Raw genomic sequence first — 25504 nt, forward strand, 5'->3', positions numbered from 1 at the left:
TTGGACCCGCTCTCCTCAAGTCTGAATGAAAATATAGTCCTCACTTCAACGAGACCCGGAGCATCGAAGATCCGGGGCCCGGAACATCCCCGGCTCATGATCGGGCGCCATGTAATCCTATCCCGTTGAGCTATATCGAGAACAAGAGATTGCTGAGCTCGATTGGAGCGCCGCTTTTGGCATCTCTGCAAAATCCCATGCTTGTCGCATATATCATGCACACCCATGTTTCTGAACAATGACAAATCAATATGCCAGAGGCGGGGCTTTAGGACACCTCTCCGCCAGCCCGCTTGATCAGCGTACAGAGTATCCTCATTTTGATAAGGACAAGCGACGTTGTGACCAAGGAGCGGCTTTCTAGGTCATTCGCTGCAGGCTTCATTCGGTAGCTGCAGGTCAACTGATGCAGCGCAGGCTAACGAGATCAGGCAGCCACCTTGTCTACGGAGTACACAATTCATGGTTGATACGCTCGTCGAGGGCGGACAATTCAATCGCGATTCCGACCAGTCCGTTTCGTTAGCTCCGGTAAATCCCACCACGAAGATCAAGCCATCACCAAACTTCAATGATTCCGAGCCAATCGGGTGTTCAAGTGTTAAACCAAGAGCAGATCGAGTATGTCTCGATGGTGTCGGCAAGAGGCCCCCGGAGGATGGATCCGGGCCGAACACAGTCACATAGCTCCCTGGAGCGAGACGGCATTGGCCGCTCTGCTGTTGGGGAAGCTGTGTGGAAGCTTTGTCTGCACGGCAAGTCTCATTTGCTGAAATTGAAGATCCACGGATGGGTTCGTAGACGAGATGAATCATCATGTACGGAGCAAACCTTTGATTCTCTCTGGCTGGCCATACGACTTCTTGGTTCGGAGGAGATTGCTGTGCTGGCAAGTCATGTCTCAAGGATCGTATTTCGGCTAAACACTGTCATCTGATCAGTACCATCTTCGGGACGGGACTGGACGTCGACTTCAGACCCGAAGGGCCATCTTAGCACCGTTTATGCGTAATGATAACTTTAAATAGATGGGTGGTTCCCGTTGTCCTCCTTGACTTCAACCTCGCAGAAGGGGGAAGATAGATTCGACGGACGCTCTATACTCACAATTTCATTTCCAGACGGGCCTTCTCTTTTATTCATCGTCATTAGTTAGTTCATCCATCTAGCCATGGCGCGACAATGGCCCCCAGATTACATGGACATCTTTCAAGGATTTGAATTGATCAACGGAAACACCTTCGATTCACCATATGGAACCCTTCCTCCGACGGAAGACCCCGTTATCCTCGAGTTGTTCAGTAAAACGCAGGTTGCGCCATCTGGGCCTTTCCACAACCATCCAGCCATCTTGATGACAGTCAACTACCTGCAGAAGCAGCATGACTGGAGCTGGAGAGACAAAGAAGCGTACAAGAAAATATTCCCAGGACTGAACCGAAGCCTTTCGCCGGATAGCATTACCATCGAAAGGTCTGACAATGCCAGGTTGAATACAGGCGCGTATGGCCTGCTGGGGAAGTGCTTTGCCAATTATGGCGGTAAATACTCCGATAACGTCAATACTGGTAAATGCGATTCCGAGATCCGGAGCCTGGATCAATACATACGGCAAAATGGCACGTTTTTATTTGCTGAATACCTGCGCCATTCCCGCGGGATGGCACCGAGCGCGTCGAAAGTCGCGCAATATAAATCTTTACTCCTATCCCATGCATATCGTTATTTGAAAGAGGCACAGTATGTTTCGGGAAGTTGGTCCAACGCGGAACTTGAGATGTACATGCATTTTGTTAAGCTTCTAGCCTGTGGTGCTTCGCAGGCTGAGGTGCGGGATGTTTACCGCGAATTGACAACGGTGGAACCGATACTGAGTCCATCTGCATTTCGCGCAATAACAGACACAAGGTGGACGTCGTACGGGGCGTGGTTGGGCTCCGGTATTCTGGACTGGGGAGATATGAACGCAAAGAACCTTGCGGATTATGTTATGATAGGAGGACGATCGAAACTCGAGCTGGCGTATAAATATCTCCAGAGATTCGACTACTACGCAAGCTCCGGTTCATGTTTTGCCGCAGGAACCCAAGTCGCTTTAGGGAATGGAGCTTCGAAGGCTATCGAGGATATCCAAGAAGGAGACCAAGTCGCTTCAAGCTTGTTCGGAAGTTTCGAAGAAAACGAAGCCAAAGCAACAGTTGCCTTCGTATCTAAGATAAGAAGAAAAGGGAGAACCCTATTTGCTTACCGGTATGCTCCCAGCATCAAATTTAGCGACACACATCCTCTTGTCCCTGAACCCAAGAGCAACGATATTAGGGGGCCGCATCTCCTGTTCGTAGACCCAGAGCGTGCAACAAGTGTCAATCCAACCTGGCAATCCATCCCGACAATCAAGATATCGCCTGACGAGTTGACACCTCATCCGCCTGGTACCATAAACGGGGATGAAGAGTTCCTGTACGATCTTGTGCTGGAGCCTCCAGCGGGGTCAAATGCGGTAGCAAGGACATACACGGTCATCGACCCCAACGGCCAATGTCTCAAAGCCCTGAGTGAGGCTCCGATATTTGAATGGTTCCCGTACGCGACGAAGTTTTTCGAAAGGCTCTTCGCAGTACTTCGACAAGATAAACAAGAGATGTCCTCATTGTTCAGGCTGCTTTGTGATGAGCACATCGATTTTACCGGCATGCTGAACAACGCCATTCGAGAAACTGGCATCCAGATGCAGTCTCGACAGCAATTGACAAACAAGGAATCAGGCTTTGTTGTCGCCTCGAGGTTCTTGACCGCGGATGAAGGCAAAGGATACGCTATGAATCAGAGCATAGCGGATTTTGCTGAAAAACTGATATCATTGTTGGGCCGACAAATAAATAATATGATCTTGACCGGGTGGGCGAACACAGTCGCATCGGAGGAGAACGCAAGGGGGCAACCGGCGACCACCGTTCTTCTTCTCCACTCACTTCATATTCTCGACTCCCCTCGCCCAGCTCAGGCAAGAGTTGATAATTTCAAGGGCCTTAAAGTATCTGTCATCCAAGATGGGACGGAGGTAGCATCCGAGGCGATCAATGCAACAGTTCGAGGCTGGCAGACCTTTGAGATCGGCAGGGGGATTGGGATTGGCAATCCTTCCTTTACAAAACACGATGACAGGGAAACCATCAGCGTGAATCTTGAGATCCATGACGTCGGGGCCGGGATCGTATACCATGGCGGCGGACCCGTACACGAGGGTGTAGACACTCGGATAGCCCTTGCGGGTGAATCCGGCGATGAATATGCCGTTTTAGAGGCAAAATTGCAGCGAATGCATCAAGATACACTGGAAAGCCAGTTCTCGTGGGGCGATTCGGAGAGAGCAACCGTTGCAGACGTGCTGGGAGAGTGCTTTGCAGAGAAAATGATTGATGCGCTTAGAAAGTCAAATGAATCGGAGTAAACCCTTAGGGGTCTAGCTATGGCACTAATAACATTGTTTCGGTATCTCTTCACTCACCCCTGAACCGTAGTCCAAAGCGGAAGAGGAAAAACCAGCGGAAGAACCAGCAAATGGCTTAGCACGCCCCGTGCGGGTTTGCCATAAGAAGCGGTTTTGACAGGTTAGCATCGCGGAAGCTTGGATCGGGTATGAGGTTATCACAGGAAACGTATCATTCGAGCGCCCACTTGTGTAGTTAATGTAGCGTGGTTGAAACCAGCTAACGACAAGCATGAGAAGCCAAAGAAAACTAAGGACCTGCCTGGCCCACTGACACGTGACGGAGGGCGTATCCCGTCTGGGAGACAGCGCGAATCTGCGAAGATCCCAGAGTGTTTGCCGTGCATGAGTGGACAGGAAGCTTATTTGCGCTTAATCCGCTGATGGAGCGTGTCGTCCTTGTCTGCGGGTTCTCAGAAAGGGAACCCAGCAGGTGGGACGACGGGAATCTCGTCTGATCCTGGCCGCCAGATGGATCGAAGATATGCAACTTGGCAGCGGAGAACCCCCGTCCGCAAGAAACATCGTCGCTTAACCAGACAGTTTTCGTCGAAAGTGCATATGTAGTCGCTGATAAGCAGAAGCACTACGGAGTAGTCCGTACTGAGTACGGGGAATGAGGTAACCGGCCAAGATGAATGGAGACGGTGCGCGATTCGAATGCACCGATGCTTCACACAACAGCAACCCCTTTGCTCTCCCAGACCATCGCTTGAGGGAGGTGCCACTCCACCCTCGTTAGAACCGTCTCTGCGTCCTCGAGAAGGGAGAATCAGACTGCCCATGACCCAAACGCAAGCTGAGTAGGAGGCATCTCTCCTTGTCAGCACGGCCTCTCCGCGGTGGGCTTCTGGAGACGAACTGCGTTGTTTAGGTCGTTTGCCCCCATTGACGCTACCGTCTTGGCGGTATGCTGACTGTGCCTTGCTGCGAAACATTTATTGACCTGTAACTGTGTGTGGAGATGGTGGAAATTGGCCACGCCCACTTAGTTTAGAGTGTGTGTGGGCACTTTGAGAGTTAAACGACGGAGGACTCCGTAGTGACGGAGCATTAGGTCATACCAGCCCGGAGATGCAGCGCAACGGCGACACCGAGGGATGCATGCGTAGTTAGCTAGTTAATAGTCCAAACACACGTACATAATACTCCGTGTACATAACTATTGAGTGGAACGACACACTCTACACAACTCGGCACCACGCAACACGCTAGCCTCTCTCGGTGTACGCGTGCCTTCCATTGGTTGAACTCACGGGCGGAAGAAGGAGGAAGGTCGGTCGTAGCCGCCCAGTCGGTTTTATAACAGTGAGAAGGGCCGTTCCTTCCTGCCCTCAACTTTGGGCCTTTTTTTTTTTTTCGCCAAATTCGTTTTTAACTTCCCTTGTACGGAGTACGGAAGTATCTTTTTTGGAAAGTGCCAAGGGGCCAACCAGGCGAGAGAAAGCACGTGAAAAAGGAAAGAGGTGACGTCATTGTCCCATTTCAATTGTTTAGCGCAAACTTTAGTCAGAACGCCTTTCCTATAATGGATTAGGCCTCGTTGCCACGGCCAATAAGCGCGCACAGCCCCTCCACTCGCTGGCCAATGGAATGGCTGGGATATAGCAGAGCCCGACCGGCTCGAATACTCAGAGCAAACCGCAGCGGAACTCTCGCAGCAAGCGCCGGGCGAAGCACACAGAGCGATTCTTCGGGTCAACCCAGGGCAGCCGCAGAGGCTCCATCCCGACCCTCCCGGCAACGCTCATGCGGGCGTCTTCCTTCGGCCGTCGAACCTCCTCCGCTCCAAAGTGGCTTGCCTTGCACGCTTTTGCCCCTCTGTGGAGTCCAAAAATATTGCTGTTCCCATACTTGTTTCGTTGCTTTCTTCCCCTCGAACTCGTCCCCGTCTCCGATCGATATCCCGGAACTTTTCCTGGAACAGTGCGCCGGGTGGACCTTGAAAGCCAGAAAACTGGGTAAAGCAAAGGATGGAGATGCAGGTGGGGGGCGAAACGGACTCCCAGTGATGAAAGAGCAAAGAAGGACGTTAAAAAAAAAGAAAAAATCTCCGTTTTAAAAAGAGAGTAGAAATACCTTTCAATTATTTTTCTTTTTCTCCTTTTCTTTTTTTTTTTTTTTTTTTCCCTCTTTGATCCCGAATTCTCAAACCCAGGCTGGAAGGGTTTTCCTCTGTTTTCTCTTCTCTGTTTCCTCCTCCCTTTTATCTCGTTGCGTCGCCGTTGTGAAGCCCCATTGACCACCAATCGCGGCGTTGAAACTTCACCCCACCGTGACATCTTAGGAGTCTTATCTATCAATCGACTATCTTGTTTTCCTGTATCCCGTCTTGACCGGTTCCAAGACACCCTGTGGTGCAGCTGCGCAGCCCTATCAATCCGTGGTCCCTACACATATTTTATTCAAAAAAGGTCCTTGCCTCACTGAAGATCCGGGGGTCGTGTGAGACGAGACGCAGGGATTCGATTCCCGTCAGCAGATCCCTACCCTCCAGCTCCGGGTTCAGCGAACTTCGGGCGTGGAAGTTTGCATCGGCAGGTCCTTTCAGAATCTCTCCCACAGCACGAGCGGCAATTCGTCAAAAACCAAAAAAAATAAAAATAAAAATAAAAAATAAAAAAAATAAAAAGAAATAAAATAGCATTGTACTACTATCTCCCAAATGCGACAAGAGCCCCAGCGCGACATAAACTGAAGTGCGTTCTACTGCTCACATCTTGCGGCCAAGTATCCCCTGCCCCAATGCGACAGTCATGTTAATTTGTGATTTCTTTTCTTTTCTTTTGTTTAGGAGATCTAGGTCGAGGGACCAACAATTCAACGAACAGGCAGATATTGCTGAAGCAAGCACAAGATTGATATCGCTCCCATTGACCAGAACAGGATAGACCTGTAGAACGTCGTCGAGTCCTTTTCCGGATCAAAAAGATGGATGCACTGGATAGCGAAAAGCACATCGCGGGCGATCACACCCAAGATGGCTCAAGTTCCCTCGACGAGGACGCCCAGAAGCTTGCGGCCATGGGCTACAGCCAGGACATGAAACGAAAGTTTTCTGTTCTGTCCCTCCTCGCCGTCGGCTTCTCCCTCACCAACTCGTGGTTCGGTATCTCCGCCTCCCTGATCACCGGTATCAACTCCGGTGGCCCCGTCTTGACGGTCTACGGTATTCCTTGGATCGCTTTTATTTCCGCGTGCGTCGGAATCACTCTTTCTGAGCTGGCGAGCGCGCTTCCGAACGCCGGAGGCCAGTACTTCTGGGCAAACGAATTGGCTCCTCGAAACTATGCCAACTTTGCTTCGTACCTGACCGGCTGGTTCGCGTGGACCGGCAGCATCTTCACGTCGGCTAGTGTCGCATTGAGTCTGGGATTGGTTGGTGTAGGCATGTATCAGATGGCCCACCCCGAATTGTATGTTGCCTCCATTTCTCTCTCTCAGTGATCATCAACCGCTGCTGAGTAACGTCGTGTCTTTTTTTTTTTTTTTTTTTCTTTTTCCCCTTCTGGAGATTACCTTACTAATTTCTGGGTTTTACCAAACTGAAGCGTTCCTGAGGCCTGGCACGCTGTCGTTGCATATCAAGTGATTAACACCTTTGCATTCTTGTTCAACTGCGTCGGCAAGCTGCTCCCCAAGGTCGCAACCGTGACCCTGTACACCTCGCTCATCTCCTTCATCACTATTTTGATCACCGTGCCCGCCAGAGCTGAGACGCATCAGAGCGCCAAATTCGTCTTTGCCACTTTCATCAATTCCACTGGGTGGAAATCGAATGGCATCGCCTATCTGGTCGGCTTGATCAACTGCAACTGGGTCTTCGCCTGTCTCGACTCCGCAACCCACTTAGCCGAGGAAGTCTCTAGGCCTGAGAAGGCCATTCCGATCGCCATCATGGGAACCGTCGCGATCGGTTTTACCACCGCCTGGTGCTTCGTCATCTCTATGTTCTTCAGCCTCAGCGACTTCGAAAAGGTAGTTGCCAGCCCAACCGGTGTCCCGATCTTGGAGCTCTTCCACCAGGCTCTGAAGAGCAGAGCGGGCGCCGTCGCCCTGCAGTCCCTCATCCTGGCCACCGGCATGGGATGCCAGATTGCATCGCACACCTGGCAATCTCGACTGTGCTGGTCGTTCGCTCGGGACCGAGGATTGCCATTCCACTCCTGGCTTTCCAAGATTGACCCCAGACTCGACGTCCCCTTCATTGCTCATTCGTTCAGCTGCTTCATCGTCGGTGCGCTCGGGCTTCTCTATCTAGGATCCACGGCCGCGTTCAACAGCATGGTCACCGCCTGCATTGTCCTGCTGTACGTTTCCTACGCTGTGCCCATCATCTGCTTGCTCATCCGCGGCCGCAACAACATCAAGCACGGCCCGTTCTGGCTTGGGAAAATCGGATTGGCCGCAAATATCATCGTCCTCTCCTGGACGCTGTTCACCATCGTTATCTTCTCGTTCCCCTCTGTTTATCCCGTTGAGATTGGCAGTAAGTCATTACCCTAATCCCCATTTAAACCTCCAATATGATTTCCAGCACATGGCGCGGTAGCTAAATCCCTATCTTCCTCGCAGACATGAACTACGTTTCCGTTGTGTATGCTGTGGTGATCATCCTCATTGTCATTGACTGGTTCCTCCGGGGAAAGCGAGAGTTCAGAGGTCAATCCATGCGTCATAATGAGGCTGAGCTGAATGCTTATCGGAGAGAAAGCGTAAAAATAGAGAATTAAACTATCTTGCAGCAAATGTCTCTTTGAACTTTTTTCTTCTGAGCTCTTTTCTTTTTTTTAAGATAGTATCAAAAATGAATTGTGAAATGGAGATGTACATAGCTTTGTTAGGCAGTCTATTTCACAGAATAGGGACTTCACAAGACTTAGAGCAAATGAAGCTTTGAATCTATCCTGGCTGAACCGGCCTACGGTATGATCTAACTAACGGTCTGTGAACGAGCCAGGCGTTGCTGCCAAGGCCTGATGCTGGTCCGTGCATTCTGTTTTGTTTGACCAACACAGATTCTCATCTGTCGCAGGATTCAGAAAAGCAAACAAGAATAATCACAATACTTTTTGTGATTATGTGTCACAAGACCGGAACAGTTGCTGCTGTGGCTACCTCAATGAGATAGTTGAACTACCTCGATGGCAGCCTGCATGAGCACTCTTTCAATTCTTAAATATTCTCATTTGGACAGCGCCCCTGATTTTGTATCTGGCTCTGACCGCAAAGGAAAAAAAAAAAGAAAAGCAGCTTATCTATTCCAATTTGTATACCCAAATCAAATAAACCCCAGCTTATGCAGAAAAGTACCCATCCATATCTTTATGGTGTGATTTACCCTGTTCACTATTCCGAATGACTCCCGACCAGCAGCCATCCTCCTCCTCCTCCCACCCCCGGCAGGATGCGGAGGCGGACCGTCCACCGCCACCTATCAAGTTCGACCCAGACACCTTCAAACTACCGGGACCCATGGACTCCACACACGAAGCCATGCGACTCCTGCGGCCCACAGAGGTCGTCGAGAGGAAAGGCGCTGACTCTGCGCCGCTCCCGCTGCCGCTGATGTTGCTTCCCCGGTGGCTACGGAAGAAGCGCTATTTCGCGCTGTTGATAGCGACGATTTTAGTGGTTGGTACGCTGCTCGCGGTTCTTGGGGGACTGGGGAGGTTGGGGGATTTAGGAAGAGGTGGGGAGGAAGAGAAGGATGGCTCGAATGCGCCGCAGGATGGGGTGAGCCCTTTTTTTTTTAATCCTCCCTTTTTGCTTTCCCCCAAACATGAGCTATACGTTTCCAGGTATCGTTCGGCTGAATGAGGGTTTACGTAGCTTTCTCCGCCTTGGTATCCGACCCCGAAAGGTGGATCGGTGGCTAGTTGGGCGAAGAGTTATCATAAAGCTCGGAGGATGGTGGAGCGCATGAGTTTACCTGAAAAGGTGAATGTTACTACGGGGGTTGGGTGGCAGATGGGCCTATGTGTTGGAAATACTGGTATGTGAAACTACATTCAAGGCAGTGCAGCACAAAGCTCCTTGGGTCATCTGGGGCGTTGTTCCGCTTAACAAATTTGAATTAGGTCCCGCTACATCTGTAGGTTTTCCATCTTTATGCCTACAAGATGGACCCTTAGGCTTGCGATTCGCGGACAATATTACTGCATTTCCTGCCGGCATAACAATCGGTGCTACCTGGGATCGGAGTCTGATGCGCAAGAGAGGAAAACTCCTTGGGCTCGAAGCACGGCTCAAGGGAGTTAATGTGCTTCTAGGTCCGTCAATGGGACCTTTGGGCACATTGCCGGCTGGAGGCCGAAATTGGGAAGGTTTTGGATCTGACCCGGTTCTTCAAGCCGTCGCTTCAGCAGAGACCATCCGAGGTATCCAGGAAAACGGTGTAATTGCAACTGCGAAACACTACGTTTTGAACGAACAGGAACACTACAGACAGCCTCTTGAATGGGGCATATCGAATGCCGTGTCCTCCAATATCGACGACCGAACCTTGCGCGAAGTATACATCTGGCCGTTTGCAGAAAGTGTGAGAGCCGGGGTTGGAAGCGTCATGTGCGCCTACCAGATGGTCAACAACTCGTATTCATGCGGGAATAGCTTGCTTTTGAACGGTATTCTCAAGGATGAGTTAGGATTTCAAGGCTTTGTGCAGTCGGATTGGTGGGCCCAACAGGCCGGCGTGTCGACCGCTCTCGCTGGACTAGACATGACGATGCCCGGCCCTGGTCCGCGGCCTAGCCCGGGGGTCTCTTACTGGGGAAGCAATCTTGCCATAGCTGCGCTGAACACGTCCGTGCCAATGGAGCGGCTGAACGACATGGCGACCAGGATAGTCGCGGCGTGGTATCAGCTAGGACAGGACTCCTGGCCGAAGCCTCCCCCAGACGGTGATGGCGGGCCAAACTTCTCGTCCTGGACAAGAGAAAAGATTGGTCGTCTTCATCACGGAAGTAATGACGACGATGCCACGGGTGTGGTGAACAAATTCATCAATGCTCAAAGCGAAGGAGACGACGCGCATTTGCATGTGGCGCGTCGAATCGCCGCTGAAGGCACTATATTATTGAAAAACGAAGGTGGAATATTACCTCTTTCAAGAAACGGAAGGAGCCGAAACGCCGGTCTATATCGAGTTGGGATATACGGAGAAGATGCCGGCCCGGGAAAAGGCCCCAATTTTTGTCGGGATCGCGCTTGTAACCAGGGGACTCTAGCGTCTGGATGGGGCAGCGGTGCCGTTGAATTTCCATACCTTATACCACCGGGAGAGGCCCTGGATAGAGAGTTCAACAATGACACGGTTGAGCTGTCACTCTATTATAAGAATGAGGTTGCCGACCGCGATCTAAAAGACAAGGATCTCTGTATCGTCTTTGCAAATTCAAATGGCGGAGAGGGTTTTGCGGCCGATGGTGATATACGCGGAGATCGAAATGACCTTTTCCTGCAAAAGGACGGCGATAGATTGGTCGAACATGTGGCAAGCAAATGTGGGGACGGATCTGGCGAAACGATCGTTGTTATTCACGCCGTTGGGCCCGTGATCGTTGAGTCTTGGGTTGATTATCCCGGTATTAAAGCCATTGTGCTTGCCAATCTCCCCGGGCAAGAGAGTGGGAACGCTCTCGCTGACTTTTTGTTCGGCGACGTGGACGCATGTGGTCGGCTTCCTTATACCATGGGTAAAAGTCTCGATGATTATGGACCAGGGGCCAGGGTGCTGTATGAAAGCCAGAGGCCCGTTCCACAGAAGGATTTTTCACACGGCCTTTACACCGATTATCGTTACTTTGACAAGCATAATATAACCCCTCGTTACGAGTTTGGCTATGGCCTTTCATATACAACATTTAGGTTGTCCAACCTCATCGTCAAGCCGTTGCAGCACAGAACTCCGTTACCGGCTCCGCGACCTGAGCCAAGGGTGTCACCACCGTCATACAATGATGAAATCCCGCCGCCCAAAGACGCGCTATTCCCTAAAGGGTTCAGGAGGCTGTCCGACTACATCTATCCTTATATATCCTCAGTGAAGGAGGTGACACAAGGGCCATATGAATACCCACAGGGATATAATATAACCCAGGAGCCATCGCAAGCGGGTGGAGGTGAGGGCGGTAACCCGTCTCTGTTCGAACCTTTTGTCAACGTATCCGTGGTGCTGGCCAACACCGGTCCGCGCACTGGGAAGGAAGTCGTCCAGGTATACGTCTCTTTTCCGGAGAACGTAACTGATAGCCAGCCACTAGCCGACGGTGAAAAAAGCAATTCCACAGGAAATCATACGGAACCGTATAATCCCTTGGTCACCATTGAATTTCCTGTTCGAGTGCTTCGAAATTTCGAGAAAGTTGAGTTGGCATCTGGGGAATGGACTACCGTAAACATGTCCCTCACGCGGAAGGATTTGAGTTACTGGAGCACAAGACAGCAAAATTGGGTGATGCCAACGGCGGGAGCTTTCAAGATATGGGTTGGTAGGAGTTCTAGGGATCTTCCGCTTGTTGGCAAGTTTTGAGTTTTGGGAGTGCTAGTGATTTAATACTGGGCAAGGTCAACGTATGGAACGGCGCATTGCAGATTGGATAGATATATACACGCATATATTATAACAATTTTAGATTCAGGCTTGACAATGAATAGAATCCATTGAACAGATCTTTCCGTGATGCAGCTCAGTATGCAGGGGAAATGTGCCAACCGTGTTCCGGCGCTGGCTAAAGCCGTTTCACCTCTCCAACTCCTTTCTCCGCACCCAAACGCACCTTGTGCCTCGGCCAAATCAAAGAAAACCCAACGGATGAGCGGTTGTTCCCTTGGGTGTTCTTGGGCTCTCTGCGTTCAGCGGACCGATATTGAGCACCCAGGATCCGCAAACGAAGCGATAGATATGTCGATCTTTCGAGGAAATGTTCCACCAACGCCTCCTGGAAAACCATGTGTGACCATACGGTACCCGAAGAGAGCACCCTGATGATGACCAAGGAAGGACAATTTCTCCATATAGGCCTGGTGAGGAGACGACGCGACGCACCGAGGATGCTGGTGCTCTCCTGGGAGGGGTAACTAAGCGGGTGTGACCAAGGCTGGAAGACGTGAGGGGAACGCTCTTTGGCTCCGGATATTCCTGTGCACACACACAGCCCCCCTTGTTCGGTATGACGCGCCTCGTATGTCCGACGTATGAGCGATGTGCAGCACATACGTTTCTCAAATTGGCGGTTATTGTAATCTTCAGCTTTTCCCTAAGAAGCTGAAGGCTCAGCCATCGGTGCTTCTGACCCCAGCGCCGTTTAAGGAAATATATACCCGAGAAACTCCATATATGTCCCTCACATCTCCTATTCTATCTCCCTCATTCCTTATCCTTCTTGCTTTTGTCAGGCATCTCGAGTTGACACAGGCTTTGCCAGGTCACCGTCACACAAATAACTGTACTACGGAAATATAGTCCACTCTTGTTCCGTTGACCTTCGCCAATATGGCTCCTGATATCGCATCCATCCCCACTGGGGATAATCCAGACATTAATGGCCCTGAAAGTCCGTACCAAATAGATCAAGAGGCCGTGCTCGGCAGCCAGCAGCGGAAAGTCAAAGTTCTCACCATCGGAGCTGGGGCGAGCGGAATCATGATGGCCTATAAGATCCAGAAGGAATGCAAAAATGTAGAGCATGTCATATATGAAAAGAATGAAGATATTGGTGGCACATGGCTGGAAAACCGGTATCCGAACTGTGCTTGTGATATCCCCAGCCATGCTTATATCTACTGCTTTGCACCGAATGTGAGTTCTCTCCCTTGGGTTTTTTGGGGGGGGGGGGGGGGGGGGGGTTGACACCAGAAAGAACACTCTGTTATCCCACGGCTTCCTTTTCGCCGACGGCTTAACTAACTGATGTGGGTAGCCCGAATGGCCGAATTTCTATTCCTACTCTCCAGACATCTGGAATTACCTGGATAGAGTCTGCAACACTTTTGATTTACGGAAGTATATGACTTTCAACACTAAAGTCATCGGTGCTTACTGGGAGGAAGATAAGGGAGAGTGGAGGGTTGCTCTCACGCAAACTATGCCCGATGGCACGCAAAGGGAGTTTGAGGAGAGATGCAATGTTCTTTTGAATGGAACAGGCATACTTAATAATTACAAGTGGCCTGATCTAGAGGGAATGGACAAGTTCAAAGGCAGGGTGAGTTCCAAACCTAGTATCCGTGAGAGGTGTAATGCTGTTTTGCTGACCTTTTGGAATTTATAATGATAGATAATACATACTGCAGTTTGGCCCAAAGACTACCAGGCCGAGCAATGGAAGAACGATAGAGTCGCTGTAATTGGCAGCGGAGCTTCTAGCATTCAGACTGTGCCTGGGATGCAACCGCACGTCAAGCACATGGATGTCTTTGTTAGAACGGTAAGTTAGCCGCAGATTTTATCGTTAACGTTTAGCAACCACTGACTCTAAACAGGGTGTTTGGTTTACAAGTATTGCGGGTAATGAAGGTCTAAACAAGGATTACTCGGAAGAAGAGAAAGCGAAGTTCAGAAATAATACAGAGGAACTTGTCAAGGCATCGAAGTTTATCGAAAACCAAATCAACGGTGACTGGGGAGTGTTTTATAAAGACAGTGAGGCGCAGAAACTCGGTCAAGAGTATCTAAAGCGGCGCATGGGAGAATGGATCAAGGACGAGCGACTTCTAAAAGGTAAGCTCTTGAGCATAATAACTGACAGGATTGAAGTTATCACTCACAAATAATTCCCTAGGGTTCACTCCCACATTCGGTGTTGGCTGCCGACGAGTAACTCCGGGTGACCCTTACATGGTTGCTATCCAAAAACCAAATGTGGATGTTCATTTCACTGCTGTGGCTAGGTTCACCGAAAATGGAGTTATGGGTGAAGACGGCATCGAAAGAGAAGCAGATACAGTTGTCTGTGCAACTGGGTTTGACACATCTTACCGCCCAAGGTTCCCTATTATCGGCGAAGGAGGTCTTGATCTACGCGACAAATGGAAGATCTGCCCAGAATCATATCTTGGATTGGGTGTCCCTGGGTAAGCAAACTTGAACCTTTCAGGCACCAGCCCCATGTTTTGCGGCCTTGACTGACCAGTAGCAGATATCCTAATTACATGGTCTTCGTTGGCCCAACATGGCCAGTGGAAAACGTAAGTCATAGCACTTTATCAGCATATGCATCACTAGCCACCACTAACCCCAAATCCAGGGGTCCGTCATGGGACCACTTGTCGAGGTTGGCAACTACGCCATCAAACTGATCAAAAAGATCCAGAACGAGCATATCCACTCCATCACACCCCGGCAAGATGTAACGGATGCCTTCAATGAGCACGCGCAGGAATGGATCAAGCACACCGTTTGGGTAGACGACTGTCGCAGTTGGTACAAGAACAACGAAACCGGGCGCGTCAATGCGGTGTGGCCAGGTAGTTCACTACATTACATTGAACTGATCAAGGAGCCGCGATTCGAAGACTATTCCATCACATACCAGAATAAGAAGAACATGTGGAGCTTCCTGGGTTTGGGCAAGGTACCAGCGAATGTTATCCCAAACTCTGATCATAGTCCTTATCTATCAGTGGAGGCGATTGACCCGGTATGGTTGGATGAAATCCAGGGGAGAAGGCATGGAGGTAAGCAAATTGAAACCAGAAATTGAGAGAGACCCAGGGGATGCGATATGCGGTCAATATGAGGAGAAGGTCGATAGCTTATCTGCCTGTGTTTGACAAGTTAGTGTAGTTGTATGGAGTACACAGATGCCTTTTCGCAAAGAAGCCCGTTGTCAGCAATTACAGGCCAAGTGGTGAAGAGCTGTCTGCCATATACAGATTACATACCAACCGCAACTGCTCCAATATAGGTTGTGCAATCAACTGTTGAGGGTGGGGGGGGGGGGGGGGAAAGCCTTGGCTTGACTGTGCACACTGAACTGGTAGTTTCCAGCATCCTTTTCACAGACCCTGTTATTTTGATATTCCTGATTTCTAATGTAGCTAAGACACCAACAGTGTACCATACTATATTCTCCAATTAATTTATTCACCTTCCCTCTCTAGTGGAAAAGAACGCTGTCCGGCCACAAAGTGCTAATTGAAGATACATTCAGCAACAAGCTGTTGAATTGTAAGCGGTCAGGACAACTAAAACTTTGAGCTTCAATATGGATGCTACCATTACTCTTTCCTGTCATTTTTGATGGGTTTTCTCATCTGGGTTGTTTGCAGCGAAACAAGTGGGAGCAGAGGGGTTGTGGGGTTGGTATATGTGGAGTAAAACAAGGGCTTAAACAGTCTAGATGCAGCAAAATGATAACAGCTTAGAAAAGAGTGAATGAGTTGGTAGTGTGTAATGCCCTTGCTGTAGAAGTAAATTAGAATTAATTAAAGGGTAGCGGGATACAAGATGGGGAATGTTATTACAGGAGGGGAGAACGGAGTAATGCAATTATATACGGAGTACATTCAAAGCCAAGGCTTGACTGTGTCCATCACACTGCCAACAGTGATGACTTTTGAACTTCACAAGATGACAGGACGCCCATAGCTCCGCGAATGAACCCAAAGGGGCAGAAATAGCTGTTAATTAACACACTAGAAAGATTTCATGATAAAAATCCTCTTCATAAGGGAATGATTTGTTGTCATTCCGAACGAATGTCAGCAAGGGTTCTGCATTTCCTTCGACAGACCACATCCAACGCGATGTAGTCTCCTATTCTTTCTTGTTTTTATTGGGAATTGGGTTACCATCCTCGTCCACAAGTCCCTTTTTGCGCATGACCCGCAGCGCATCATGGAGCGGATCTAGCTCAGGGCGCGGGGCGCGATGCGAGCCGTAGTAGCTGTCGGCCCAGGTGAAGTACTGACCGTAGTTAACGGTGAAGTACATGTGGTGGAGGGTGTGGTGGGCGGGGCTGTTGATGTACTTTTCGAGCCAATGACCCGATATCATGTCGCCGTCGTGAATGAAGATGGTCCAGATCTGCACGAGAACGAACAAGGTCATGTATAGGTACTTTTGCACGGGGAAAAGGAAGACGAAGAGGCTAGAGGAACTTGTTAGAAATATATCCAAGGTTGGCTGGCTTTGATACTACGGAGGCCTCACTGGTACGGCAAAGATTGGACATATCCATCAAGGGGATGGAAGGCAAGAGCCGCCCATGGAGTTGGTACTAGACATGTAAGTCGATCCATCTTCCTACTTCACGTCATACCAGTGGATCTGGGGTGGGGGGAAGGGGGGAAGAAAACGGCGGTCCATACTAATCCATTTGTGGTGGGGTTTATGAATGTACTTGTAGACACTTGGGTGATGCTCGAGTCGGTGAATCCAGTAGATGAGGAAGTCATTCCAGATCATGAACAACACAGTCGAGATTCCTAGCCACGCACGGCCGTATTCATCTACCCTGGTATATAGGAAGCTCTTGCCACGGACTTCAGCTAGGAAAAATGGGAGGGTGAAGAGATTAATCCATGGGATGGCTTTCATCGAAGATATTATCTCCTTCCGGACTTGGTTCTCGAGGAAGCGCGGGTGGTATTCGAGACGCCGGTCGAAGATGAAGTAGTACGAAAAGGCACTAAAGACCCAGTAGAGTAGCGTAGCGCCAACCTGCGTAACCACCAGGATTGAGACGCATTGTCGCAGGATGTTGTCGCGCGGCCACGCCGAATTGGATGATGCGGATGGCGTCGCGCCCAGACCTGTCTGCGTGGTGGCATTGGAGACCGCCGCAGGGATGAAGTAGGTGTATGCCTTGTCAAATATCAAAGGATCCAGGATCTCGAGAGCAACGTCCATGTTAAACCGGCGCCAGTTGGGTTAGGACATCGACGAAGGATAAGAGTGTTTTTTTAAACCTCTCCTGTGTTGAGGCGCACAAAATCCCATTCCTCGATTCGAACCCCTGAAGGGCTCGGAAGTTTCTATGGATCTTGCGTGGAAAAGATCGAACCACAAAGAGAAACAACCTAACTAGATCGGTAACTTTGTCTTTGAGTGACTAAGCAGGGATAAATTCTATTAGGTAATACGGCGAGTTCCACTCACGTGACTAAGGGATGGTTTTGGCTTTTTGAGCTTGCCGAGATCTGACAATCGAGTGAATGGAGCACCCGGACGGATCACCATCGCTTCTCGTGGACGGTTGGAGGGTATGACCTCCCCGGCGATCCCCCAGCGTACCCCAAGGCACCCCTGACGTTGACCAGCTTCGGCCTCGGCTAGCTATGACTGGCTAAAGCTAGTTGACGACATTGTTAATCCGACCCGATGTACCGGAGCAGCGTCTTTCTCGAGCCGACTTCAATCCCAAAGGCCCCTGCAATGCAACGGCGCCCTCAAAATGCATCGCGAGGCCGGCCGATATTATTAATGGCTGGAGTGTTCGGCACATGGACTCGAGGACTGATGCTTCTGGAGCATATGAAAGAGGCCCCCCTGGCCACCATCCGTCATGATTTCTGCTCATTGGCTCTCCGTCTCCGTGTCGGCAACTAAAAGTATCCTGACGAACCCCTTGAAACCAAGGTGGCATTCTCGGCCGGGGTGCATTGCCAATGTTCTTGATTTCCTGTTGCAGATAATGATCTTCTTTTGTTGGAGTTTTTACCAAAGCACTCCGCGGACCGCACCATTGGAAATTAAGACGAGATCCTACTAGCAGTTGATGACGATCTGCCGCTTTCTCAGTTCTTACCCAGCACCTATGTGTGTTGGCTTTTTGCACGTCGTCAGTGAGAACTCCCTCTTTCTTTTTTATTTTTTAATTTTTAATTTTTTTTTATTTTTTTTTTTCATCTCATATGATATCTATGAACTATTATGGTCATGGGTCTCTACCCCAGGTTTCGTTTCTTGTTACAGCCTTTCGCTCTGCGCCTGTGGAAAACAAGCTGCATGGATCGAAGCCATCATGGATTGAGAGGTATATATATACATTATATATCTAGTCTATACCGCCTTTATACAGGAAGGATAGTAGCGTTTAGCATCTGCTTCCGGCTATCCCGAACCGAACCCCGGCATCATCGACTCGGCGCCAACACGGCTACATGAGGTTCCCTTCTTTTTTGCTTCCCCGAGAAACACATTTTAGTAAAACCTCCTGGGGCGAAGCCAACCCGAACCTTGATACTGGCTTCTGTTTTCGAACCGAGTGCCATCGATTCCCATGCTAATGCCAGGATCCCATGAAACTCATTGACTGAAGGGGTGCTTTCTTTGTCGATCCTCGTCCGTGAGCACGATGGCAAGAAACATATAAATGCCCTGAATTGCCCTTGGAGCCTGCTTCTGTCTCCTTAAGATTGTTGGAGAACGGGAGAGTACCTTTGCCTTGATCATCTTTAACTTGCTAGTCCGGTTGATCTCACGATTTTCGCTGTTCTAAGCCCTAGCCACAATGAAGCTTAGTTCGATCCTCCTAGCCCTGGCCGCCTTAGTGTCGCCCGCCTTTTCGTACGCCATTTCTCACTTGCCTCGTTCGGAGGGAGGTCTTGATATCAAGCTTACTGCTATTGGCAACACCCGCATCAAGGCTATCATCACCAACAAGGCTGATCGCCCGTTGAAGTTGCTCAGATACAACAATTTCTTTGACGATGCCCCAACCCAAAAAGTTGAAATCTTCAAGGATGGTATGGTGTATTTTTTAACAGCCCAGTTCAGAGGTATCGACGAGCCTCACTGACTCTATTGCAAGGCAACGCGGTCCAGTTTGAGGGAATCTATCAACACATCTACATGACCGACCTTCCAGATGAAGATTTCATCTCCCTTACTCCTGGAGAGAGTATCGAGAGAGAAGTCGACATTGCAACCACCGCTGACCTGACTCAGGGTGGCGCCTTCACCATCTCCTCCCAGGGCCTTATTCCCTTCGCGGAAGTGGACAGCAATGAAGTCACTGGTGCTATGGCCTTCCACGCCAACGACCTTGAGATGGATGTTGACGGTGCCGTCGCCGCTACAGTTGAGAAGGCCATCAAGCCAGTTGATAAGCGCAGCAGGTTGACGAACTCCTGCACTGGCCAACGAAGGACCGCAACCGTGAGAGCCATCCAGGCCTCGGCTCAACTCAGCCAGCGATCCGCACAAGTCGCCCAGAACAACGCCCAAAAGCTCCAGGAGTACTTCAAGCAGACTGACCAGAGAACCCGCCAGCTTGTCGTGAACCGCTTCACCGCAGTCGCCCGAGAGTCGACCGTCAACGGCGGCAGAACGACATACGACTGCACCGATCGCATGGGCCACTGCCAACCGAGAACCATCGCGTACACCCTCCCGGCTCAAAACCACATCACCAACTGCCCAATCTTCTACCAGATGCCCCTTCTGACCAACCGATGCCACGGCCAGGACCAGGCCACCACCGTCCTCCATGAGATCACCCACAACCCGGCCATCGTGCAACCCCACTGTGTTGATCACGGCTATGGATACCAGGCCGTTCGACGTCTCAATGCTCAGCAGTCCCTCCAGAATGCTGACACCTACTCTCTCTTTGCTAACGGTAAGATGACATTCAGGTTATTTCTGTATTAAAAAGTCATAGAAGCTAACAATACTCTATTAGCTGTCCATGTTGGCTGTTAGTAACAGCACTAACTGTTCTTTGTACGCTTTGATATGTATTTGTGATTGATCTGTCTTAACGCTTGAAGCCAACAAGCTTGGGATCTCCGCTGGACATAAGAGGACATTTTTTCAAGCTGTACATATTTCCCTTCAATATATATCTATTATAGTAAATCATATCAAGCCCATGAAGCTCATGAACCGCAGAAATGGGTCTGATTCTGAGAATCTACGCAGCAGGAATCTAATGAAGACTACCTACTGAGACCTCAGCGAATGAGCTGCAAGTGATCTGTCAAAGCCTAAAAGCAGAACGATGGCATCATTAGTTTCAGTGAATTGGAATCTAACACAGTGGGCCTGTCGCTGTTAATGACGGGACAAGCAAAAGGGCACAGCAAACATAGCAAACGGGGAAACCAACATGCAAGAGTATGCACGGAAGCTCTTACATCGAAACCAAGAAACTACAACTCCCGAGCTTTGAGCATTGTATTCTGTGGGTTTCAGCCTTCAACAACTCATCATGAGAACTACATAGGATGCGGCGAGAAAATTTTGAATTGGATCAAAGTAGATCCAAGTGAGCAGGTACACAAGTAAGAAGATGCATTAGGTACGGAGCACTCTGTCATTAAGCAGGGATACTTCTAACTACCTGTTACCCCGTAGACTAGTTAGTGTATCATGACTAGTTAACTAACTGTTATCTGAGCCCACAGGATCTCGCATCGGTCTCCATGGCCAGTAAAGATCTGGATGCCATGATGGGTCACATGATCAAGCAGGTACGCAGGCTCCTTTGTTATACCCTGCCTCCTCTTCTATTGAATCAGGCACCTTGGGCGTCCTGCATTTCTAATTGAGATTTTATTTTAGACATTCTTGAAAGGGACAGGCATCAAGGCCAGCAACAGAATGAAGAAGCTTCAATGATTCTGGAGCCTCCCTTGGGCACCGCGCCCAAGGCCACTGGGTCGCCAGAGCTACTTGTCAGTCATGCCTGGGCTAACTAATCCGACCATACACGGCTGGGTCGGTGTAGACGTAATCAAATCAAAATCAAATCCAACGCATTGACACGGCGCTTGGAGCAGAGATCAAAACAACAATTCAGGCTGCAAGGGATAAAAAACTGAAAGCCTGCTTCTTGCGTTCCTCGTCTGTCTAGCTCTTATTTCCCTCCACGAAATCTTCAATAAGTTTGCGAAATGCGCCGGCGCAGAGCTGAAGCGCGCCTCTTTCTGATTCAGGAGGGCTTGTCAAAGATATGTCCTACATAGACTGATGTTCTGTTGTTTGCCTTACCCAAACCTCTTCATATCTTCTCAATGGCTTCAAGTTCTTCTCTCGTGAGGCTGGGCCAGTCCATCGCTGGCTCAGCAAGTTCGTCTTCTCCTTTCCTGAAACTGGGCCAGTTTCTCACTGGCGCAGTCAGTACGTATACCGTCACCAAGCAACTCGGCGAATTCATTTGGCTGGGAAGGTGCCTATCAATCACATGCCATCTCCATTCCGTTCCATTTCGCATGGATACCAAATAATCGCAATTTTCGTACTTACATACTTGTTTTGTTAACAGTAACAAAGTTGGGCAGACTGTCGTGATCAAATCCGCGCGCCATTTCCGAATCGCCAACGAGAGGGATGTCCTGAGGAAATTTCAGTCCAGAACTCCGCATCTGCGCCCCTTGATAGATGAGATAGTCGAACCAGCAGACCTACCTGCCATCGTATTGAAACATCTCGAGGATGATCTACTCACCGCTTTAAACGCTAAGCTTAGCAGAAGGGAGATCAAATATGCATCAAAGAGGGTTCTTGAGGCATTGAAAGTACTGCATGAAGATGGTTATGTGCACACAGGTTGGGATTAAGACCTGGATAAGCCTTTGAACGGAGCTAGTTTCTGATGGAAAAGATGCCTGCAGATATCAAAATGGACAATGTCCTGGTGAAGTACGCGCCATCTTCCCAGAATGAAAGTGGACAGCGCTTTACCGACGTCCAACTCGCAGACCTCGAGAGCACAGTCCACATAACCTCCCGCTTTTGCAAGGACCGCGATGAAATTGGTACGCCCATCTGGCGGAGCCCAGAGGCGCAGTTGGGACTGCAATGGGGTCCACCAACTGACATCTGGTCATTTGGGACAATGGTAGTTATTGCATACAACGGCTCATTTCTCCTAACGAATCCTAATGTTGACAACAAAGGAGATATCCATGATCTGGGGTGACAACTTCTTTATCTTCAAGCCCAAATTCCCCCGTGGCCACGACGAATATGAACTGGAGATCCTCGCAAAGTACCACATCTATTTTGGACCATATCCACCATCATATGTCGATCTCGCTGATCAGGAGACCTTGGGAGTACTGTCACTTATCATGAAAGATGTGCCGCCCGAGAAGTTGAGACCTTTCTCACTGGCTAGCCAGCGAGAGATTTCGGAAGACGACAAGGAGTTTGTCTTGAAGATAATGAAACTTGACCCAAGGGACAGGCCGACTGCAAAGGAGCTTCTCGAAGACGAGTGGTTCAATCGAATATGAGCAGATCAGCAATTTGGTCGATCACACACTTCGACGGTACCGGCGGGCAACACCGTTTTCGAATCCTGAATAATCGGGGTGTCTCTCTGCCCAACCGCATCGACGATAGATTCTGGGCGTGCCCAGTGGCTTATCTGGGTAGCTACCGAGAGCACGACTTCTACCCCATTTTTCGTGAACTTGCCGACGGTCTTCCTTTTGATGATCTGGTTGAACGGCATGGTGGTGTTGGTTGCAGAGTCGGAGCTGGCTCAAAAATAGAAGCAAGGACTGATTCAGGGAAGGCAGTGGGTGGTATTAAAGAGTGAGGAAAGATATTTGGAACTGTTCATCAGAAGGAAATGAAAATAAAGTCCTGAGAAGATGCAATTAGAAGAGAGTTTATATACTTTTTTTTGCCAGCATCACTATTCACACTATATAATACCATTCAGTATGTCAATACACTGAACAACTTCTCTGAATAATTACCTACACAACTAAGTGCCTAGCAATTCAGACATGCTTTAATCAGGGGCAATCCCTGCATCTCTTGCCATCATCAGTTTGACTATCAATAAGATTCCCATAGAACACTCCATAAAATTAGATCAGCAAATGGCACAGTCTGGAACTCTTTTCTTGATATCTGATTCAAACAGGTAGTGCTTTACCCAAAAATAAGTCTATTCAGACCAAAGCAGTTGTTGAGAGTGAACAGTAAGAAGACAGCAAAATCCTGTGAACTCTTCAATTTAGTAATGCAATGCGACAGAGAAGAAAAGAAAGAGAAGAAGAGAAGAAGAGAGAGACCTCTCTAGTCACATCTTATCATTGACAGATCAGATGTTCTCATGACACCGACACTTGATTATAGCAGAAATAAGGAGGATTTGTAAACTGTAGATCCACACTAGTCCCAATACATTTATGTTGGAATATACATTTATCTGAATCAACAGTTGTTTGGAGGTCTATGATGGAAGCTAATTTGGAGCACAACTGTAACTTGCGAGTCCAGGTTCTTATCCAATGGCAAAATCAACACTGTGAATGAAATATGTGTGTACACATCTACAGGATACTCCATGTGCATACACCTAGATATTGCAAAGTTAGCAATTAAGTTATAACCAAGCTCCTCAATTATTATATAACTAGGGCCTATCCGCTAGTTAGTTAGTACTGTGTGCATATTAGTTAGCATCCCAAGTTACTCTTGCTTATATGCATTGGTAAATGGAAAGAATTTCTTTGCAATTGTCATTCACTAACTAGCGGTTAGTGGGAATTCGGATATACGAAGACTGGGTCAAAGCTTATTTGAAAAACTGCTGCGTGCTCTCCAACTGTTACTCCAGTCTGTACGGAGTTGGTGGTTTATTTAAAAAAAAGGAAAAAAAAAGAAAAAGAAAAAGAAAGAAAAAATAAAGCAATCAGCTTGCATTAACTATATACATCATTCTTCCCTTTCTTGTTTAATTGTATCTCTCAACCCTTGCAACATTACATTGACTTACTATACATGTTCCTCCCACAAAAAAAAGGCTGCTGGCTCATTACACGTACATCTCCGATTTTGTGTTCGACCACACCTCCGGCGTAGGGTGGAAAAGGCGCTTCAGTCCCAACAACGGAGTATTGACGGGGCTGTCACCCTCATACAGGAAGACATCGTACAAAAAGCCGCCGAATACGCAACCTAGGAACGGCGCAACGATGGGTATCTACACACAAAGGCAATGACGTTAGCCTCCAAATCCCAACATAATGAACAGCTCACAGGGCCGGGAAAGCAAAAAAAAAAAAAAAAAGGAAAAAAGAAAAAGAAAAGGGGAAAAAAAAAAGGAAAGAACATAAAATAAAGCGGCGCTCAGTTACTCACCCAGAAGTAGTAGCCTCCAGCAGACCAGACGCCAGGTCCGTATCCTAGGATATACGACAACAGTCGTGGAGCGAAGTCTCGAGCCATGTTGATGGCATACCCAGTTTCCCATCCGAAGCACGCTCCAATGCCGAAGAGGATGAAGAAAACGCCGAGTGGAGTTAGGTTTCCAGCTCCGAGATTCTTGTTGTCAAGGAGAGCATAGAGACAGAACACCAGGATTGTACTGGCGATGAACTCGGAGAAGAATTGACTTGTGCGAGTTACGAAGGGAGCGGGATATGTGGCGAAGATACCGGCGGAGGACGTGGCGAGCCCCACCGTCCTGATCCCGGGACCCCCTTCGAAAAAGTCAATTGCTGTGATGTAGTTGGCATACACGATGGCAGAAGCGATGAACCCGCCTAGGCATTGGGCGAGAACGTAGACGGGGAACTTCCTCCAGGGGAATTTGCGGTATACACACATGGCGAGAGTAACGGCGGGGTTGATGTGGCCACCAGACCTTCCTGCAGCGTACACACCGAGCATGGCACCAATACTACGATAGGGAACGCCTCATGTGAGAACGTATATACTCGAAAGAACGAACAAATCTTGGGATAGGACTTTGGGCTTACCCCCATCCCCAGTTAATGGACTGGAAAGCTCCCTTTTCGCCTTTACTAAGGACAACCTGGGCAATAGATCCATTGCCAAACAGGACTAGGAGAAAGACGCCGCAGAACTCGCCGAATGGCTCTCGGAGAGTGCGCCTGATTTTGCTCCATACCAGTTCATCCCTCGTCTCGGGGCCTAAAATCCGCGGAAGGGATCAGTTGCCAAGACAGTGTAAGAGAAGGAAAGGCACTAGACATACCAGCGTCTGCTGATGTTTTTGCTGCAATTTCCTCCACAGTTGGAGCCATTGTGAGTGGTGTTTCGTCCATAGTCATTGCTTGCTTGCTCCTTTAAAGAACTAA

The 25504-nt window shown here is 49.1% G+C and overlaps 9 protein-coding genes across 9 annotated transcripts; 7 read left to right on the plus strand and 2 right to left on the minus strand.

Annotated features, from left to right (window-relative positions):
- Positions 1-1171: 1171 nt before the first annotated feature.
- Positions 1172-4422, plus strand: D8B26_007163 (uncharacterized protein; the record flags this gene model as incomplete). The annotated part of the gene is made up of 1 exon (XM_003072003.2): positions 1172-4422. The coding sequence occupies one exon, from the start codon at positions 1172-1174 to the stop codon at positions 3449-3451; it is 2280 nt and encodes a 759-aa protein (XP_003072049.2). The 3' UTR covers positions 3452-4422.
- A 1486-nt stretch (positions 4423-5908) lies between these two features.
- On the plus strand, positions 5909-8266 carry D8B26_007164 (uncharacterized protein). The gene is made up of 4 exons (XM_003072004.2): positions 5909-6189; positions 6285-6906; positions 7042-7979; positions 8066-8266. The coding sequence occupies exons 2-4, from the start codon at positions 6422-6424 to the stop codon at positions 8221-8223; spliced, it is 1581 nt and encodes a 526-aa protein (XP_003072050.1). The 5' UTR covers positions 5909-6189; positions 6285-6421; the 3' UTR covers positions 8224-8266.
- Positions 8267-8848: 582 nt separating this feature from the next.
- On the plus strand, positions 8849-12291 carry D8B26_007165 (uncharacterized protein; the record flags this gene model as incomplete). Its single annotated transcript, XM_003072005.2, has 3 exons — positions 8849-9226; positions 9323-9485; positions 9571-12291. The coding sequence occupies 3 exons, from the start codon at positions 8849-8851 to the stop codon at positions 12021-12023; spliced, it is 2994 nt and encodes a 997-aa protein (XP_003072051.2). The 3' UTR covers positions 12024-12291.
- A 695-nt stretch (positions 12292-12986) lies between these two features.
- D8B26_007166 (uncharacterized protein) lies at positions 12987-15385 on the plus strand (the record flags this gene model as incomplete). The annotated part of the gene is made up of 7 exons (XM_003072006.2): positions 12987-13292; positions 13414-13698; positions 13771-13920; positions 13976-14213; positions 14275-14566; positions 14632-14680; positions 14740-15385. 7 exons carry the CDS (start codon positions 12987-12989, stop codon positions 15193-15195), a joined length of 1776 nt encoding a protein of 591 aa, XP_003072052.2. The 3' UTR covers positions 15196-15385.
- Positions 15386-15718: 333 nt separating this feature from the next.
- On the minus strand, positions 15719-17458 carry D8B26_007167 (uncharacterized protein). Its single transcript, XM_003072007.2, has 3 exons — positions 16805-17458; positions 16647-16713; positions 15719-16584 (listed from the first exon to the last, which is right to left on the minus strand). The coding sequence occupies exons 1-3, from the start codon at positions 17343-17345 to the stop codon at positions 16251-16253; spliced, it is 942 nt and encodes a 313-aa protein (XP_003072053.1). The 5' UTR covers positions 17346-17458; the 3' UTR covers positions 15719-16250.
- Positions 17459-18948: 1490 nt separating this feature from the next.
- On the plus strand, positions 18949-20141 carry MEP8 (Neutral protease 2 mep8; the record flags this gene model as incomplete). Its single annotated transcript, XM_003072008.2, has 3 exons — positions 18949-19183; positions 19249-20058; positions 20122-20141. The coding sequence occupies 3 exons, from the start codon at positions 18949-18951 to the stop codon at positions 20139-20141; spliced, it is 1065 nt and encodes a 354-aa protein (XP_003072054.2).
- A 1313-nt stretch (positions 20142-21454) lies between these two features.
- D8B26_007169 (uncharacterized protein) lies at positions 21455-22000 on the plus strand (the record flags this gene model as incomplete). The annotated part of the gene is made up of 2 exons (XM_003072009.2): positions 21455-21609; positions 21706-22000. The coding sequence occupies 2 exons, from the start codon at positions 21455-21457 to the stop codon at positions 21998-22000; spliced, it is 450 nt and encodes a 149-aa protein (XP_003072055.2).
- A 44-nt stretch (positions 22001-22044) lies between these two features.
- Positions 22045-23203, plus strand: D8B26_007170 (uncharacterized protein; the record flags this gene model as incomplete). The annotated part of the gene is made up of 2 exons (XM_066125446.1): positions 22045-22281; positions 22340-23203. 2 exons carry the CDS (start codon positions 22045-22047, stop codon positions 22676-22678), a joined length of 576 nt encoding a protein of 191 aa, XP_065981528.1. The 3' UTR covers positions 22679-23203.
- An 842-nt stretch (positions 23204-24045) lies between these two features.
- D8B26_007171 (uncharacterized protein) lies at positions 24046-25436 on the minus strand. Its single transcript, XM_066125447.1, has 2 exons — positions 24543-25436; positions 24046-24384 (listed from the first exon to the last, which is right to left on the minus strand). The coding sequence occupies exons 1-2, from the start codon at positions 25071-25073 to the stop codon at positions 24217-24219; spliced, it is 699 nt and encodes a 232-aa protein (XP_065981529.1). The 5' UTR covers positions 25074-25436; the 3' UTR covers positions 24046-24216.
- Between the last annotated feature and the right edge of the window lie 68 nt (positions 25437-25504).

Source organism: Coccidioides posadasii, chromosome 4 (genome assembly GCF_018416015.2).
Source record: "Coccidioides posadasii str. Silveira chromosome 4, complete sequence".
NCBI classification, from domain to species: domain Eukaryota; kingdom Fungi; phylum Ascomycota; class Eurotiomycetes; order Onygenales; family Onygenaceae; genus Coccidioides; species Coccidioides posadasii.